This window comes from Ochotona princeps, chromosome 13 (assembly GCF_030435755.1).
Source record: "Ochotona princeps isolate mOchPri1 chromosome 13, mOchPri1.hap1, whole genome shotgun sequence".
In the NCBI taxonomy this organism is placed as follows: Eukaryota; Metazoa; Chordata; class Mammalia; order Lagomorpha; family Ochotonidae; genus Ochotona; species Ochotona princeps.
In genome coordinates this window covers 13,963,930-13,980,712 of record NC_080844.1, presented here as the reverse complement: position 1 = coordinate 13,980,712, position 16,783 = coordinate 13,963,930, and the positions used below count along the sequence as shown (strand labels likewise).

At 39.8% G+C, this 16,783-nt stretch overlaps 1 protein-coding gene across 15 annotated transcripts in view; it reads right to left on the bottom strand.

Annotated features, from left to right (window-relative positions):
- CPEB3 (cytoplasmic polyadenylation element binding protein 3) overlaps positions 1 to 16,783 on the bottom strand; it is a 214,996-nt gene that overhangs the window by 33,933 nt on the left and 164,280 nt on the right. For all 15 annotated transcript variants that reach the window (XR_009246476.1, XM_058671353.1, XM_058671352.1 and 12 more), the window contains one exon: positions 8,571 to 8,685. Coding sequence is in view for 14 of the 15 variants with exons in the window: in XM_058671353.1 (XP_058527336.1) it covers positions 8,571 to 8,685 (115 nt within the window). In the remaining variant the exon portion in view is untranslated. The remainder of the gene's footprint in view (positions 1 to 8,570; positions 8,686 to 16,783) is intronic.

Here is a 16,783-nt window from a genome sequence, read left to right as displayed (position 1 = left end):
TGAGCAATGTCACACTGTTAGGTTAATCTACAGAAAGAAAGAATGCCTCATTTCAACTATAGTAATTACTGTTTACAGCCTTAATCTCTACATATAAAAAAACTGAGGATTTTAAAGACTTTATTCTAGTTTAACTGAGATATCTCCACACTACCTCTCACATTGAATTCTAAATAATACAAGTATTTAACTAACAGAAGCAATGAACATTTTTTGAGCCCTTACACTGTGCCAGGGAGCACCCGACTGCCACCAAAGCAGTAAAAACACACTCAGCCCACTGGATCTGCAGACTTCGCCACTTTGCTTCTAACTATGCCTTTATACAGGTATATTTACAAAACGCTTGCAGAGTAGGCGCTTAATTATTTTCCTGGTTATTAAGGAAAGACGTAACGCTTACCTGCATTCCAAACGGCCTGAAAGTATTTGTTTACGTGGCACTGGACAGCACCTTCTTCAGGTATGACCAGTTCTTTCAAGTCAAGCAGACAGTGTTAAGTTCAAAAGATTCCCTGTGCTACTTCTGTGGAGCGATCCTAAAAAACCCATTTCCCTCTAACACCTACATAACTCAGTTATTTGGAAAGACAGATGACCTCAACCACAGCCGAGCTGCACTAACCAGCACACAGGAGAGCTCAACAGGAACCAGGATTCAGGGGAAGGTGAGCAGCACTGCCTGGTGGGCAAGAGTTTTGCATCAGATCCAAGGGCTGAATGGTGTAAGTACCACAGCAGATTTCCCTGAACAGAAGAAAAGCCAAGTAGCAGCAGCTTCTCTAACGGGAAATTACTGAGGCAGTAAGAAAAACCAAGCCATTATGCCAGAAAGGCCATTTTTCTACCTGTTCAAAACTTTTTCTCCTATTAGACAACCTTGGTGATTGTATCTTAAGTGTCTATTTTAAATAAGAAAGGTCTGCAATCAACAGATAATTTTCAAAAGATGAGAAAATAGCTAGCAATAACAGCCCACACTCTTAAAGACAGAGCAGAGGCAAGCCATTCCAGTTATATCCCAATATGGTTAAAACTTTTGAGTCATACCAGCCAAGAGAGCACTGCCAGTCAAGAAGTTTCTGACTTCGGTTCTGGGCAGGATAAAGCAATTTCACTCCTCTGAACAACATAAAAAGCAGCCTGCCCATAACCCAAATATCAGTTCAGTGGTTCCTTACATTTCACCTCAACAACTTGGGATGGCTTAAAGGGATCTCCACCTACAGCTAATGCTATGCCATGTGGAGTTCAAGAAATTGGAGACCGACTTCTTATTGGCAGTCATTAATGAATCTTCCTTACTTATTGAAAGGGCTTAGGAAAATAAGTAACTTCAAGGCACTGGAAATAAATATCAATTTTCCAAAGACCTTGATTCCTCTGGAATGGCTTAAGAGAGGGAGCACCCTCTAAGCCTAGTAAGTGAACTGGAAAAGAATACTGCCAAGGAACTCAACAACACCTGTTTGCCACAGTAGGACAATCTCAAGAAAGTACCTGATTTAGACAGGCAGCACTGCAAGCTTGATGCTTTCGCTAAGGAGAAGAGTTCTGTAGCTACAGGTTCTACAGGGGATGTCAAAGGACTATCAGGGACCCTCCGACACCAGAGAAGGCACCTTCCACAAGCCCAAACACTCTGTGACTCTGTTGCTGTAGAATCACCATCAGATGCCAAAGAGTCTAGCTTGACTAATGGTGCTACCAGTTCAGTGGTTTTGAATGAGCAAGAGATCATTTCCACTTATGAGCTTATATAGTGTCATTTTCTTGGACACACACACACACACACACAAATCTACAATCGTTTGTGCGGATGAAGGCTCATTCAAATGGAGTGTAATTTGTTAAGAAGCTAAAATAACCCAAAGTAATGACAGGAAGAGTTTTTGGAAGGAGAATGATGAAATTTCCTGTATCTCTACTCTCATAATATGATCACTTTTGAGGCAAAGTAGACAATAGTCAAATCATTGGTGTTCATATTTGTTCTTTTCACTAAGCACAGACTTTCTCCAAGTTGAACTCAGTAGACACAAACACCTAAAGGATGTCACTTAAATACTAAATAGAACTTTTAAATATTGAATAACAAAATAGGGTTTCCAATTACTGAGAAAAGCAACCACTTTTCCATTAAGGAACTACTTTTTCCAATACTTTTAATGCTCTGAGGTAGCATTACAAAACTCATTTATTGGGCCTGGCTCGGTGGCCTAGAGGCTGAAGTCCTCGCTTTGAACATGCCGGGGTCCCATATGTGTGCTGGTTCATATCCTGGAAGCCCCACTTCCCATCCAGCTCCCTGCTTGTGGCCTGGGAAAGCAGTCAAGGACAGCCCAAAGCCTTGGGACCCTGCACCTGCGTGGAAGACCCAGAAGAAGCTCCTGGCTCCTGGCTTCAGATCAGCATAGCCCCGGCCGTTGTGGTCACTTGGTGTTAATTATCAGAAAAAGATCTTTCTCTTTGTGTCTCCTCCTCTCTGTATATCTGACTTTGCAATAAAAATAAATAAATCTTAACAAAAAACCTTTCATTTATCCATCAATGCACAGGTGTCCAACAGAGTAAAACTTCCTTTGGTTGCATACATTTCTAATCCTGTATTTTTAATATCAAAGGTATGCATTCACTTACAGATGACAGAATGTACAGGTACTTTTGGAGACTAAACTTTGAAGGATTTTTCTAGAATAAACATCATCATTTAATACAGAAAAGTCCCAGGTAAATTTCTGTCCTCTGCTGAAAGAAAGATGGAGATGAGAAGTGAGGCCATCATTCTGACTGCTTGGAGAGAACAGAGAAAAACAAGAAAGTCACAAAGATCTTGCAAGAGTCAACTAAAACATTCATGAGTTTGCCTATATCTTGTGATCTCAACCCTGATAATGAAATCTGAGCCACTGAGAAAATGATGTATCTTATCTGAAGGATGTACTAAAATAATCTACTATGCCTGCAGCAGTGAATGAATCCTCATTCCAAACCATCCTATGTGGCAGGCATGGACAGAGCAGCCCCTGGCAGTGTGTTCTAAATATTTAATTGAGAAGGAAGAGGGCAGTGGTGTAGGGCATACAGGCGAAGGAGTCTGGAGTTCATAATAGAGTGACAGCATGCATACAGTCCCTGAGGAAGCCGGAACTATGCAGACTACTTCTCATTTTCCTCTTTTCATCTGCTTTTCAAAAGATTCATTCGGCAATCATGAGAGCAAAAGCTTTGGCAAATCTGGTAGCTCTACATTCAAGGGCATGGTATATTTTGGACAAGATGATTTTCAGTACTAAGTCAATTCAAGTTGTCTCATGAACAACTTTCCACAGTTGAAGCATCCGTACTCTGAGTCTAACTTACCTACTGGCTCCTGTGACAGCCTCATGGAGTCACACTGGAGAGGGAAAGGACAGTCCCTACAAGCATTCCAACGAATTGCTCTTCCTGGTGATAACTGGCCCTTCTGCAGTTGCACATGAACTCTAATTATGGCTTCTTGCACCTGCTCTCGGTTCTTTACAGAAATCTGAAAGCCACCTTGGTACATCAGAGATGAAACCAGAGCAGTCTCCCCAGCTACTTCCAATGCCACCCCAAGGTCTTCTTCCTAGCATTTGCTTCAAGTTCAAAGGCAACCTCAGGCAGTGTCTAAGCCAAAGTAGGTGGTGTAGGAATGAGGACTTCCACAGGAAATAACACGTTCTCTCTTACAGCTTGTACAAACTGTGGATTTGGAAGCCATGTTTCTTCATTTTGGAAAGAAGGGGAAAAAATAGATGGGAAAGAGCCACAGGGTACTTCAGTGTAACAAAGAAGTTTGAGTTTTGGAAAGAAAGGAAGATTAAACTTGATGACAGACTTTCTAGGTTTGGTACAACTGCTGAGTTGGTTCACAAGGGCGGGTCACACACCTCAAATAAGTGGAACATGCTCTTAAGCCTATGCTGTGAATCAGATATTGGAAAGTTAAGAATATTTTCAGGGTTGAAAGGCATCCATTCTGGGGAGGTCCTAACGATACAGGGATATGCAACAGGGCTATTTGTGTATGGAGACTCAGGAAGATGTGCTGTTCATATTACTTGACTGAAGAGTGGCAGCATGCTGTTACCTGCCCCACAGCTCATTTCCCCTGTTCTGATTCTCTATGGACTATGCAAACTTCAGCCACATGGTGGCATGGTACGTCTACCAACAGCCCTTGCTGGCATGTGGGTGGACAGAGTCAGGGAGTACACACAGAAAACAAGGCCTGAGAAATACCAGGGTAGCTATATGCCAATCATTCTCGACTTGCCACCATCACTGATGGAGGCGATGGGAGGAAAGAATCAGAGGCAATAGGAATGAGTACCATTTGAGCTAGAGAAAGTGCAATCAGGCAATGGGTAGATGGAATCTTTCATCCACTGATTCACTCCTCTACTGGCTGCAACATCTGGAACTGAACTGATCTGAAGCCAGGGGCCAGGACTTCTTCTGGGTCTCCCATGCAGGCGCAGGGTCCCAAGACCTTGGGCTGTCCTCGACTGCTTTCCCAGGCCACAAGCAGGGAGCTGGATGGGAAGTGGGGCAGTCAGAACTAAAACTGGCACCCATATAGGATCCTGGTGCATGCAAGGTGAGGACCTTAGTCACTAGACCACCTCACCGGGCACCCTAATTGGAATTTTTTTTTTTAAAGATTTACCTATTTTCTTACAAAGTCATATATACAGAGAGGAGGAGAGATAGAGAGGAAGATCTTCCATCTGATGGTTCACTCCCCAAGTGAGCCGCAACGGCCGGCGCCCATACGGGATCCCAGGGCGTTCAAGGCGAGGACTTTAGCCACTGGGCCCTCCCTAATTGGAATTTTAAAAAAGGTTTCTCAAAGGATAAGAGGAGGAACCCAACCTCAGTAAGGACAATACTGTTTGAAACAGTCTACCCTGTTTCTCCAGGGATGCTCATGTATTTCTCTAAAGAGACAAGGGCTGTATTTGGAACAAGCTTTACTGAGAATATTTCCCCGTTTTACAATGGGGAGATATTAGACAAAAAGGAAAACGAACCTCACAAGGGGCCAAATTTGTGTAGTGGTTAAAATGCTGCTTAGGCCATCTATAATGTACATTGCCTGAGTTCAAATCCCAGGCCCACCCCTGACTATAGCTTCCTGCTGACATGCACCCTGGAAGGCAGTGGCTGGGTGAGAGTTCTGGTTTTGGGTCGCCATCACCATATGTGAGACAGGGGGAGGGACTGAATTCCTGGCTCCTAATGTCTATGCCTGCAATGATGGACATATGACTGAGTATGAAGAACTATAATGACATAGAGGAACTGGGGGGGAGGGAACTGGGGAAGGGATAAGGGAATATGAAACTGTATTATAAAATAATAAAATGTATTAAAAAAATGTGAATTTCTGGCTCCTGACTTCTACCATGCCCAGCACCAAATGTTGTGGCTATTTGGGGAATGAGCCAGCAGATCAGAGTTCTCCGTTTCTTGGTATCTTTGTCTCTTTGTTTTGCAAAATTTAAATTAAAAAACCTCACAAGATTCAAAAGAATGACTGTAGGATGACTTTTGGCCAAGAATAAGATGAAAAATTCATGAGGGTATCTAAAATCTCTCCTGTTGAACAATGTCATCCATACATATCTAGTTCAAAATTGTTGTATGTAGCATTTGAAACAGTTTTAAAACTTTTAAGAATTTATAACTATCATATCTCTTGGAAATAATAAAAATCCCTGAAGTATTTCAAAATCAAATTTGAGAATCATTGTGTTAGAGAACATAATTTAGCCTCCAATTAATTCTGAATTATTCTATTAACGCATTTTTTATTTTCCTCTGTTCTGAAACCTTTGCCTCTCTGCATATGATCCCCTATTGAACACGACAGTGGGATGCTGTTTCAGGCTGGCATGACATGCACCTACTCGGTGCCGGTTAACACAGTGGATGCTCAATAAGTGTTTATTGCTCAAATAACTGCACTCTATTTAACTCAAGATCATCTAGCAAAGTTGAAATGAATTCCTTTTTAAAGGTAGTTTTCTATTCCAAGACACACACCAGGTCACACAGTTGTGTTCCATAGAAATCCAATTCTATGCACACGGATTAAAGCTGAAGATGTTAAACTACTTTTGCCTAGGATAAATGATTTTAAATTTGGAAGACTGGAGATAAACAGAAAACTGCTAAGACATCACATAGATTACTTAGCCACCTAGAAATCAGATAATTTAAGGAAACTGTTACTATGGGAGGAACATTTCTATCAGATTAAGTAATCTAACTTACTACCCACATTACCAACAACAACAAAATATTAAAACAAAAACTTAAGCTTCATTTTAAAAAAGAGCTAAATTAAGACTTATTAAAGGTAAACTCTTTTGGCAAGGAGCACAAAATTCTCATTTCTGACAAGATAACTATGTATAATAATTATTGTCTAATCTTGGAGCTTGCAGCATAATGCAGAAATACACTGACAAAAAATAGAATTTTGTGTCTTTGGTTTTCCTTTCTGCAATGTCAGTGTGATCACAGAACACATGTACAAAGAGGATCTTAACAGCATTTACATAAAAAAAATTAAACAGAGGCTTTTCCCTACCTTTTCAAATCATTAAAATGATAAGAACAAAGGATGAATAATAGAAAATGGAATTTAGTTAATAAATAATAAACTGGTATGTCTGTGACTTAAACATGGACATATAAAGTTAAAGCCAATTTTGTGATTTTATAATTGGCATTTTTTTTTTCTTTCAGAATTTTTTTCAAATTTCCACCTAGGAAAAAAGGAGAGGGTCTAGAATGTCAAAACTAGTCTGTACTTACAGTTAATTAAAAAATAAAAACCAGCAGCAAGAATACTAGCAATGTATGTCAGTTGTAGAATGCATAAGCAGTTAAGAGAATATCAAAGGAACCAACATTGTAGCAAGACAACTTTGGTTGCCACCTGCAATGCTGGCATCCATATGGGCACCGGTCCAAATTTCCGCTTACTCTGCTTCTGATGTGCCACTTTGCTGATATGCCTAAGAAGAGGAGCAGATGATGGCCAAGAACTTGGGCTCCTGCCATCCATGCAGGAGACCTGTATGGAGTACCAGGAGGCTGGTTTTGGCCTGGTCCAGCTCTGGCTATTGCAGCTATCTGGGAAAAGAATTAGCTCATGTAAAACATATCTCTCCTTCTCTCTCTATAACTCTTTCAAATGAATACATAAGCCTAAAAGGCACCAAAGGGGATCTTTCCTCTGTCTATACTCCTTACCACCACCACACCAGTTAGATGAAGTCATCAATATTTCTCAACACCTCCACTCACAGTGTGTTTTCTAAAGTACAAGCATTTGTCCTCATCTGATAATGCTGTCCGTATTTGAGGCAACCTTTGCTTGAGTTTGCTCTTTAATAGCAGATAAAGGAGAGGCATCATTCTAGATTCTTTGTTCTTTTGGCACAGTTTTCCATTAGAAGGAAAAGAAGACTCAGTGATATCTGACTTTGTGAAAAGTACAGCCACCAAAAAGTCTATAATCATAACCGATAGGCTTAAATGTTCTCCTCAACGAAACTAGGTTTATATTCTTATGTAGGTCAAAAGCTATGTTTCAGGTATTGATTAAGAGCTGGGATTTGGATAAATGTGAGAATTGCTGAGGAACTTTCAGAATTAAGAAGTCAGCTAGCCAAATATTCATATGCTACATTTTATAACTGCTTCTACAATTGGACTTTAGTTATCTTTGCTTTTTGTTTTATTTCCTTTTAGAACCAAGTCTATTTGCTTACACATACATACAGGCAGTATACTTTCCCAATTATTCTGGCAATGGCAACATTATTCTTTTCATCTTTTAAAAAAAAGTTCAATCATTTAAGTGCTTCAAAAGCTTAGTATTTTTCTTGGCTTTAAATACTGAAACCATCAGTTCAATACCACCTTAAATGTTCCAGTCAATTATGATTCTGCTCAGTTCCATCAACACAATTATTCCAACATTGGAAAGAAACTTTTTTTTAAAAGGAAACTTTGAAAAAACATAATAAAAACGTCTAAATAACTCATTTCTTAAAGTCCATTAAAAAAACAAAACAAAACCAATAACTCATTTTACTTGGGAAGAATTCAATTTGATTCTCAGTGGTATAATTTCCAGCAGTTATTTGACTCACCATTAAGTGTTACTACAGACTTTCGATGGGAATCACTTCCTTTCTGACATTATACAGCAATGTTAACTGGTATAAGAATTACATTTCTAAACATTATTTTCAAATATCTGGCTATATAGGAAAGCATTAAGTAGAGGTCTTCTTTTTTTTTTTTTCCAACACAACCATTTAACGAAATCTATTCTCTCACACTAAGAAAACAGCATTTGGGAGAAAATACTCCATCTTGAAAAAGTGAGCTCAGTGAATGAAAATGACATGACAGCCTTGGAGACTGGGTTAGGTGACTGGAAACCTTAGAAAATAGTTAAGACTAAATGCATTGGGGATTTTTTTGGTTGGTTTTGTTATTGTGGTGTTACTATTTCCACTCACCAGCTCGAAGGGGTCGTGGAACTCCCCCAACAAAGATAGTTTTTCTGGGGTCCAAAGGCTGAGAACCATCCATTACAAAGTCACTGTCACTTAGGTTCCATGGTCGAATTTGCACCTGAAAAAAAGTCGTTTACTTGGTCCTTCATTTCCATCAACCCCAAAGGAGAGTAAGATGACTATAGACAGACCCAATTATTTGTGCATTTTACAATATACTCAGCCCAAACAAAATCCAGTTCACTCTAGACATACCATGAAACCTTCAGAAACCAGCTGAGGCTTTCTTCTTCCTCTTCCTCTTCTTTTTTTCTCTTTCCCTCCCCCCACACGACCCCTGAATTTTTAAAGGAGCCCTAAGAGACAGATTCTGGCTTTTGAATTAGATTCATTTTAACACACAACAGACTTTTTTTTTTTTTACAACTTTCACACACCCCTCAACCTTTTAAAACCTCAGCTAAAGGAAGGAGACAGGAACATTCAAAATATTGTCTAAAAATTATATATGAGAGCACATCCAAAAGTTATGGAAAAACAGAATCAAAAGTCCATTTCAATGCAAACATTTCTGAAATCCAGGAATAGCTTTTTTCTCCCCCAAATTTACATTTTCCATGAACTTCTAGACTTTCCATACATCTGTGGCTTTTAAATTCTTATCACCCACTAAAATTACAATAGTTCTCCTTCAGCAATATAATTTAACATTGATGAACACTCCTCATGTTAGCACAGAATTACCTGAGGTAGCACATATTGAAGCATCTGGAGTTCTCTATTTTTAATTAATCTAATTTCCCTAAGTGAAGCTGATTAAAGGCCGGTCTAGAAACTAAAGTAAAATTTTAAACAGTAGGAAAATGAACCTTTACAGTATATTTCTATTTGGTAATTTCTCTTCACAAATGACTACTCACTTCTTCATTATGCAGTAGAAAATAAAATATTTCATAGAATCTGAATGTTAAATTACTTTCAATAACAACTAAATTATCAAATAATAGCTTAAAGCCAAACAGACACATGCACAGAAAGTTCCCATATCAAGAAACGAATTTCATACTATCAAAAAATGAGGGGGTCAGGCAGACTGGCAGCTCCGGGTTCTGTAAGTAGGCTGGGAAGGGATCAGGCACTTGGTCTCAGTCTCCCCCACTATCATTCCAGATAGGAAAAAGAAAGAAATAAATAAACAAAACCAACTGTGCTTTCGTTTTCATGGTACCAATAGAAATCTTTTTCATCATTCCTCAAACATCAGCACTTACTGTGAGGAAACATGAGAGTTCTCATGTGGCTTCCCCCATACCCAGGAGTATTCCCTTTTAGAAGTCAGTATCTCTACCTTGCTCAATTTTAAACAGTCTTCTTCAAACTGCTACAAAATTCACGTATGCCTTAACACTGTCCTTTATGACACTGTTGTGCTCAACAGATAGCAAGAAACCACAAAGTCTTTTATGGGCTGAAATTTCAGATCTGTTTGCAATTCTGCTAACATTCAGACATGGAAAAAAAAATAATTTCTTTGCTTGAGAAATCTGATAGGCTTGACTAAATCACCATTGCTTGACATTCATCAAAAAATGTAGATTTACCAATAGCATAAAGGATCACTTCAAATATCTTCATGTGGGCCCATCACTAACTTTCAATTAAAAACACAGTAATTTCCCAATACCATAAGAATAAGGCTTTTAATGTCATCATTCTGTATCTTCTACCTAGGAACATTTGTTCTTATAGTCCCATTCCCAAGAAAGTTGTTAAGGTAGGGTCTAACATTGTGGTTCAGAGTTAAGCAGCTGCCTGTGATGTCAGTATCTTACCTGGGCCCCATTTCATGACCTGACTGCCCCACTTCTGATCCAAAGCTAAGGTGCCTGGGAAAGTGGGTGAAGATGGCCCCAGACCCTTGCGCATCTGCCACCCATGTGGGAAACCGAAAGAGGCTCTAAGCTCCTGACTCAGTCCTTGCTGTTTGGAGAGTGAACCAGTGGATAGGATAAATCAATCAATCTCTCTAACTTAGCCTTTGAAATAAATCTTAAGGGAAAAAAGTAGTTAAGGCAATTTCAGGACCTGTCTATGTAATTCCAAGAATTTAATATTAACTGAGTTTGGACATGGCCCACTTAGTCTCAAAAATGAAGACAATTCTTTTCTAATATCCATAGTGGTTTGGTTTCATTTAATCAGAATTACAGAACATGCAGCCTTCCGTAATAGCTGTATGTTAACACTGCTCAAAACAATTCTGTAGAAGACCCTCCTGTTGATGGCTTTCATTATTGTCTTTTCTCCCCCAGCAACATCCTCCAACATCACTTCATGATATAACACAATGACTTATTCCTAAACAACTGACATTACAGATCAGGTAAAAATTCAGGAAGCACTCAAGATACAGCACTGATTAACTTTATTTGTAAGTCCTACATTTCCAGCTCACACCAGAAAACAGCTGTTCAGAGCTGGTACCTCTACAAAGTCAGAGAAATGACAACATGGACCAAGCGCATCACACTCTACACACTATGCCAAGCAATCAGTGCTACTGCTTGGCCTCAGAACTTGCACTCACACCCCAGGTTCTCTCTGATGTATCAGTCCTCTCACATAGAACATAATTTCTCCATCTTGGTTTACTCGCAGATCCCAGGGCATCATTTCCACATTCTACCTGCTAGTCTTGCTCCTTGCATACATTTTCTAGACCTGACTTTTTTATGCAGACATTTATCTATTTTAAATCCATATTTTGCAAGCCAATTCAAATATTTTGTGGAAAGAGCCAGAGCATAAATATAACAGGTATTTCTTTAAATTATCATTATGCCTTTGATAACAATTATTTTAGAAAGGATGAATTAGAGTTCTGTCCCCAGCGACACAACTTTTAACACAGACACCAATCACTTAACTTTGTGCATGTGTGAAATGACTCTTTCGGTATGTTGAAAAAAAAAATGGATGTACTCCAGGCAGTCAAGGCCTCAGCATTCTGAGGACAAGCATAGAGATCCCGTCCAGAAACAATGACAGTTCTCTTCAATTAGCCTGGCACGATTCCAGCACTCCCTCCTGGAGCACTGTGGCCATGGCTATTTGCAAAGGTGACTCTGGGACGAGTTGTTGCAGTATCACTTTGGAGGTACTGACTCTTGGCCATGTCATGTCCTTGCCTATAAAGTCAAATGCCTATAGTGCTGCAGCGTGAGCTTGTCAAGCCACCAGCTTAAGGGTAAGTGGGCAGGCTGGGACACACCAGAGGAAACCACTCCATTAACAGGAACTACAGACTTAAAAGTACAGTTTACATTAGTAAACTAGTAAACTTAATATTAAATAGCAGTTCAAAGAAGTCAAAGGTTCCTGTGTAAATTGCACAAAAAATGCTACCATGCCAGTCCATTTTATTTCCAATAAGGAACAAAATACCTAATTATAATCCTACATAAATAATAAAGCTTCATTCTACTTTTAAAATCAAAGGTTAGGGTCTGGTATTGTGATATTGTGGGTAAAGCCTGTGATGCCAGCATTCCATATGGGCACCAGTTTGAGTCTCCACGGTCCTAATTTTGATCCAGTTCTCTACTCATGGCCTGGGAAAAGCAGCAGAGGATAACCCAGGTGTTTGGACTCCTATCACCCACAAGGGGGACCTGGAAGCAATCAGGGCTCTGGGCTTAGGTCAGGCCCAGCTTTGGGATGTTGCAGTCATCTGGGGAGTGAGCCAGCAGATGGAAGAAGGTATCTTTCTTTTTCTGTCTCTCCCTTTCTCTCTGTACCTCTTATTTTTGAATAATAAATAAATCTTTAAAGAGTTAAACTAAAGGTTATAAGTAGGAAAAAATCAATAAAGTGGCTGAGTCAAAAAATTCAGAAATACAGTACGAGGGGCAGATGCTGTGGTACACTGGGATGTTCACGTTCCACATCAGGGTGCCAACTGAATCACAGAACCTCTGCTGCACATCTGGATGCATCCTGGGTGGCAGGTGATGGAACTTCTGCCTCTGCCATCCACTTGGAAGCCTAGATGAAAATCTGGGCTGGTTTTGCTGTGTCTCAGATTTGGCGGTTGTGGACATTCGGGGAATGAATTGGTGGATGCAAGATCTCCCTCTGTCTCTTTGCTGGTCTGCCTTTCAAGCAATTGATAAACACTAAACAAAAAGAAATATGATATGGGTCCCTCTTTAAACAGAAAAGTATGGGGCCCAGCACAGAAGCCTAGTGGCTGAAGTCCTTGCCTTGCATGTGCTGGGATCCCATATGGGCGGGCACCAGTTTGTGATCTGGTTGTTCCATTTCCCATCCAGCTCTTTGCTTGTGGCCTGGGAAAGCAGTAGAGGGTGGCCCAAAGCCTGTGCCTGCATGGGAAATCTGTAAGAAGCTCCTGGCTTCTGGCTTCAGACTGCCTTAGCTCTGGCCATTGTGGCCTTCTCTCTATAAATCTGATTTTACAATAAAAAAATCTTTAAAAATCAACAGAAAAGTATGCTAACATTATTTGCTAAAAAGAAATTTTCACTGAAAATTTACAATAGCCTCTAAGCTAAAATTAAATATAGAATGCATTTTTGTTGGAGCTTTAATTGCAGGATAAGAGAAAATACAGTTCTTCCAAGAATGGTTATTAACACAAACCTCAAGCCTTCAAGTCTTTGAACATGACCAAGTTTCCCTACAGCTGTTGAACTATCTCAGTTTAAACTACAATTTAGTATTCAGATATTCACTAACTAACAATGCTGATTTGAGGTCATTTTCAACATCTCACCCTATATTTCATTCCTGTCTGATCACGTCCTTAGGTTGCAAACACCCATTACTTGAATATCCCATTGCACAGTGTCTTTGTTTTCAACTGTTCACCTCAAGGCAGCTCCAAAAACAACCAAACTTCAGAGTACATAGTGCAATCAGCTGGCCGGCTCCGGGAACCTCCCAGCAAAGGCTCTCCCAGATACTCGTTTTTTTTCCCTTAAAACACAAGGCTTGGGCCCAGCGCCATAGCATAGTGGTTAAGGTCCTCGCCTTGCACGCCCGGGATCCCATATGGGCACTAGTTCTAATCCTGGGGGCCCCACTTCCCATCCAGCTCCCTGCTTGTAGCCTGGGAAAGCAGTCGAGGACGGCCCAAAGCCTTGGGACCCTGCACCCACGTGGGAGACATGGAAGAGCTTCTGGCTCCTGGCTTTGGATTGGCTCAGCTCCAACCGTTGTGGCTGCTTGGGGAGTGAACCATCGGACGGAAAATCTCCCTCTCTGTCTCTCCTCCTCTCTGTACATCTGCCTTTCCAAAAAAAAAAAAAAAAAAAAAAACTTAAAAAAAAAAACACAAAAAACCACAAGGCTCAGAGTTCATTCTGTTCTTTTGTCTGTCTCTGGTTTCCTTTTTCTTCTTTTTAGTGCCTTTCAAACTCCTACTCATCAGGAAAGCTTATCTCCCTAATCCTACAATCTTTTCATTCTACATGATTCAGAAAAACAATACTGCAGAACCATCAGGATGGCTCTTCCCAACAGGCAGCAACATCCTATCTCATCCTAAAGCCAGGATGAGTCAGCTAAACTTATGCCTGCTGACATACAGCTGCAACAGTTCAGTGGCAGTGGTAATGAACTCAGACCCACCCCGGCTGTCAGCAATTCTATTTTCAGCATCACAGACCTCACAAAATGATTGGAGTGTCCCAGCAGGCTCAGAAATAACTGGTTTGTGAAGCATCTGTGTCTCTCCCATGGTATAAAGGATTATCTCATTATTATCCACCAAAATGCAATGTTACTAGTGAGTAACTGGCCACATTCTCCTCTTCAAACTCAGTCTGCCCATTCTTAATGTATTCAGAAATGACCAACAGACTCAAACTGGTAACAAAATTAACAGTTAGAGAAAAGCTCAGGAAAATGACTTAGCAATGATACCAGCACTATATTCAACTATTTTAACTTTCAGGTTCACAGCCTTAGGCAATCTTGCACTCAGCCAGCCAATTTTGTACGGCTATTTAAGTGTATATTTTCAGTTCCACGGCACTAGCAAAAGGATGTTATTATTGGCATGCTGATTACTAAACTCTTCAGAGGAAGGCACACATAAAAGTCGAAGTTACCTAAGATTTTCCTGGGAAGAAGCCTATTCTTTGAGTGAACTTCATGGAATACAAATTCCACAATAATTTGCACAAGGATCATTCCCAAAATAGGTCTGCAAAATGCTAAGTTAAACATTATTATACAAATGCATATACCATGAAGTTTCTCAGAACCTTAGTAGGTGTGTATCAATATTTCCTGAAATTTTTTGCTTAGGAAACCTATAGCCGAAGGAGAAAATACATACAAAATGCACAAAGTAAGTGTTCAAAAGAATACGCATCATCGTGTGCAAACCCTCTGTCCATGATCCTCTCAGGAAACAAGTCTCTGAGAGGACAAGTATTGTTCCAAACATACTTTGGAAAACACCAAGGATGATCTTTTAAGGGCAACACTGGTTATTTTGTCGACCAGTTATTATTTAGGACATTGCAACTGAGACTTCCAGAAAAGGCATACACCTTTCAAGGCACCCCAAACTTTGGGCTTATTTATAAATTCAGAAGTTAAACAACAACAGCAACAGAAACAAACAAAACAGGTATTCCCCCTCATTTTAGAGGAGGAATTCCTTCTTTGAAAAAAAATTGTTATAGAAGGTGTGCGAACCATACATATAAATCAATAATTCAAGACAAATAAAAGAATGAAACAGAAATACTTGAGATTTCCTAGGTGAGATATGACAGTTATATTGACATCTCTTAGCCATGAATTTTAAGAGGGACGTACAAAAATCAGTTTGACTGAGCCAACAAAGAGTCATAGTTCCTTCAAGTCCTAGTTCAAACGATGTTCAGTTTAGAAAGGGTTTCCTCATTGCTACGGGTATACATGAACTCTCCAAAGTATCTTGTCATTATTATTTCATTGCTTAACAAACATCTGAGAACATTTTATGTTTCAGGCTCTATTTATGAGCGGCCTCCAAAAAGTTTGTGGAAAATGTTTATTATGGGGTGGGCATTCGGTCCAGTAATTAAGACATTCGCATCCCACATTGGGTATACTGATTCAATACCTAGTTCTTACTAGAGCTCCTGACTGCAGCTTTCTGCTAATGCAGACCTTGGGAACAGCAAGATGGTCTCAGTAATTTGGTCCCTGCCACCCATATGGAAGATCTGGATTGAGTTTCTCATTTGTCAGATTTTGGTCCAACCCCATCCCAGTAATTGCAGGCAACTAGGGTATGAACCAGTGGATGGTAGGTCACTCTCTTTACTTCCCAAATAAATATTGTTAAAAATATAACATATGTATTAAATTTGAGGCCATCCTAGGAAAGTTTTAGTTTCCCATCAAAATGGTATAAACTATTAATGAGGAGTGACTGAAAGTGCTAGAGATTCCACTGATACATAAATAAGGACAGGAAAGATTGGGATAATAGATAAGGTTGGACAGAATTAAAACAGCTTCTGTTTCTAGCTCCTATCATTCTCTTCAATTTTTTGTTTTTAAAGCTTTAAGTAAATGATTGTGCTGGTACCTGAGCCATAATCTGAACAACAAACCCTAAATAAGTGCACCGCAGTTTGGTAACACCATTTAAAAATAAATAGCAAAATCAATCTGTCATAATCCAGGCTATGGAAACATTGTGATTGTGATATAAAATTTTAAGCAGAAGGAAGCAGAAAACACTTGATACTCTCTGTTCATGGTCTCTGCTACCTCAAATCTGTAGCCAAAGTGTTCTAGCAGGTAAAAAGCATAAACATCCCCTTCATTACCACCTTTTCAAAATTGCTCTTTTTCAGCCTCTCTGTCTACTAGACCCTTCTAGGTCTCTTTATCTAGTAGCTTGCTGTCATGAACCTTTGGGTTCAATCTGTTTTACACATTCAAAAAGTCAAGTCACCATGAGGAGCAATTGTCTGCTTCTTCAGCGGAAACCTGCACATGGACATTGCTGATCTTCCAGGGTGCCTGGGACACATAAGCTATGAAATTCCTCTCACTGGAGGAAGAAAAAAAATTTCACAAATCGAGAAACTCTGCAACAATGCCTGTTCTTGCCAACATGTCTTCCCATTCTCTGGGCCTCCTGTCCATTAGTCAGGCCAGACATGTAGTTCTCTCTGCCATCTTTCAAG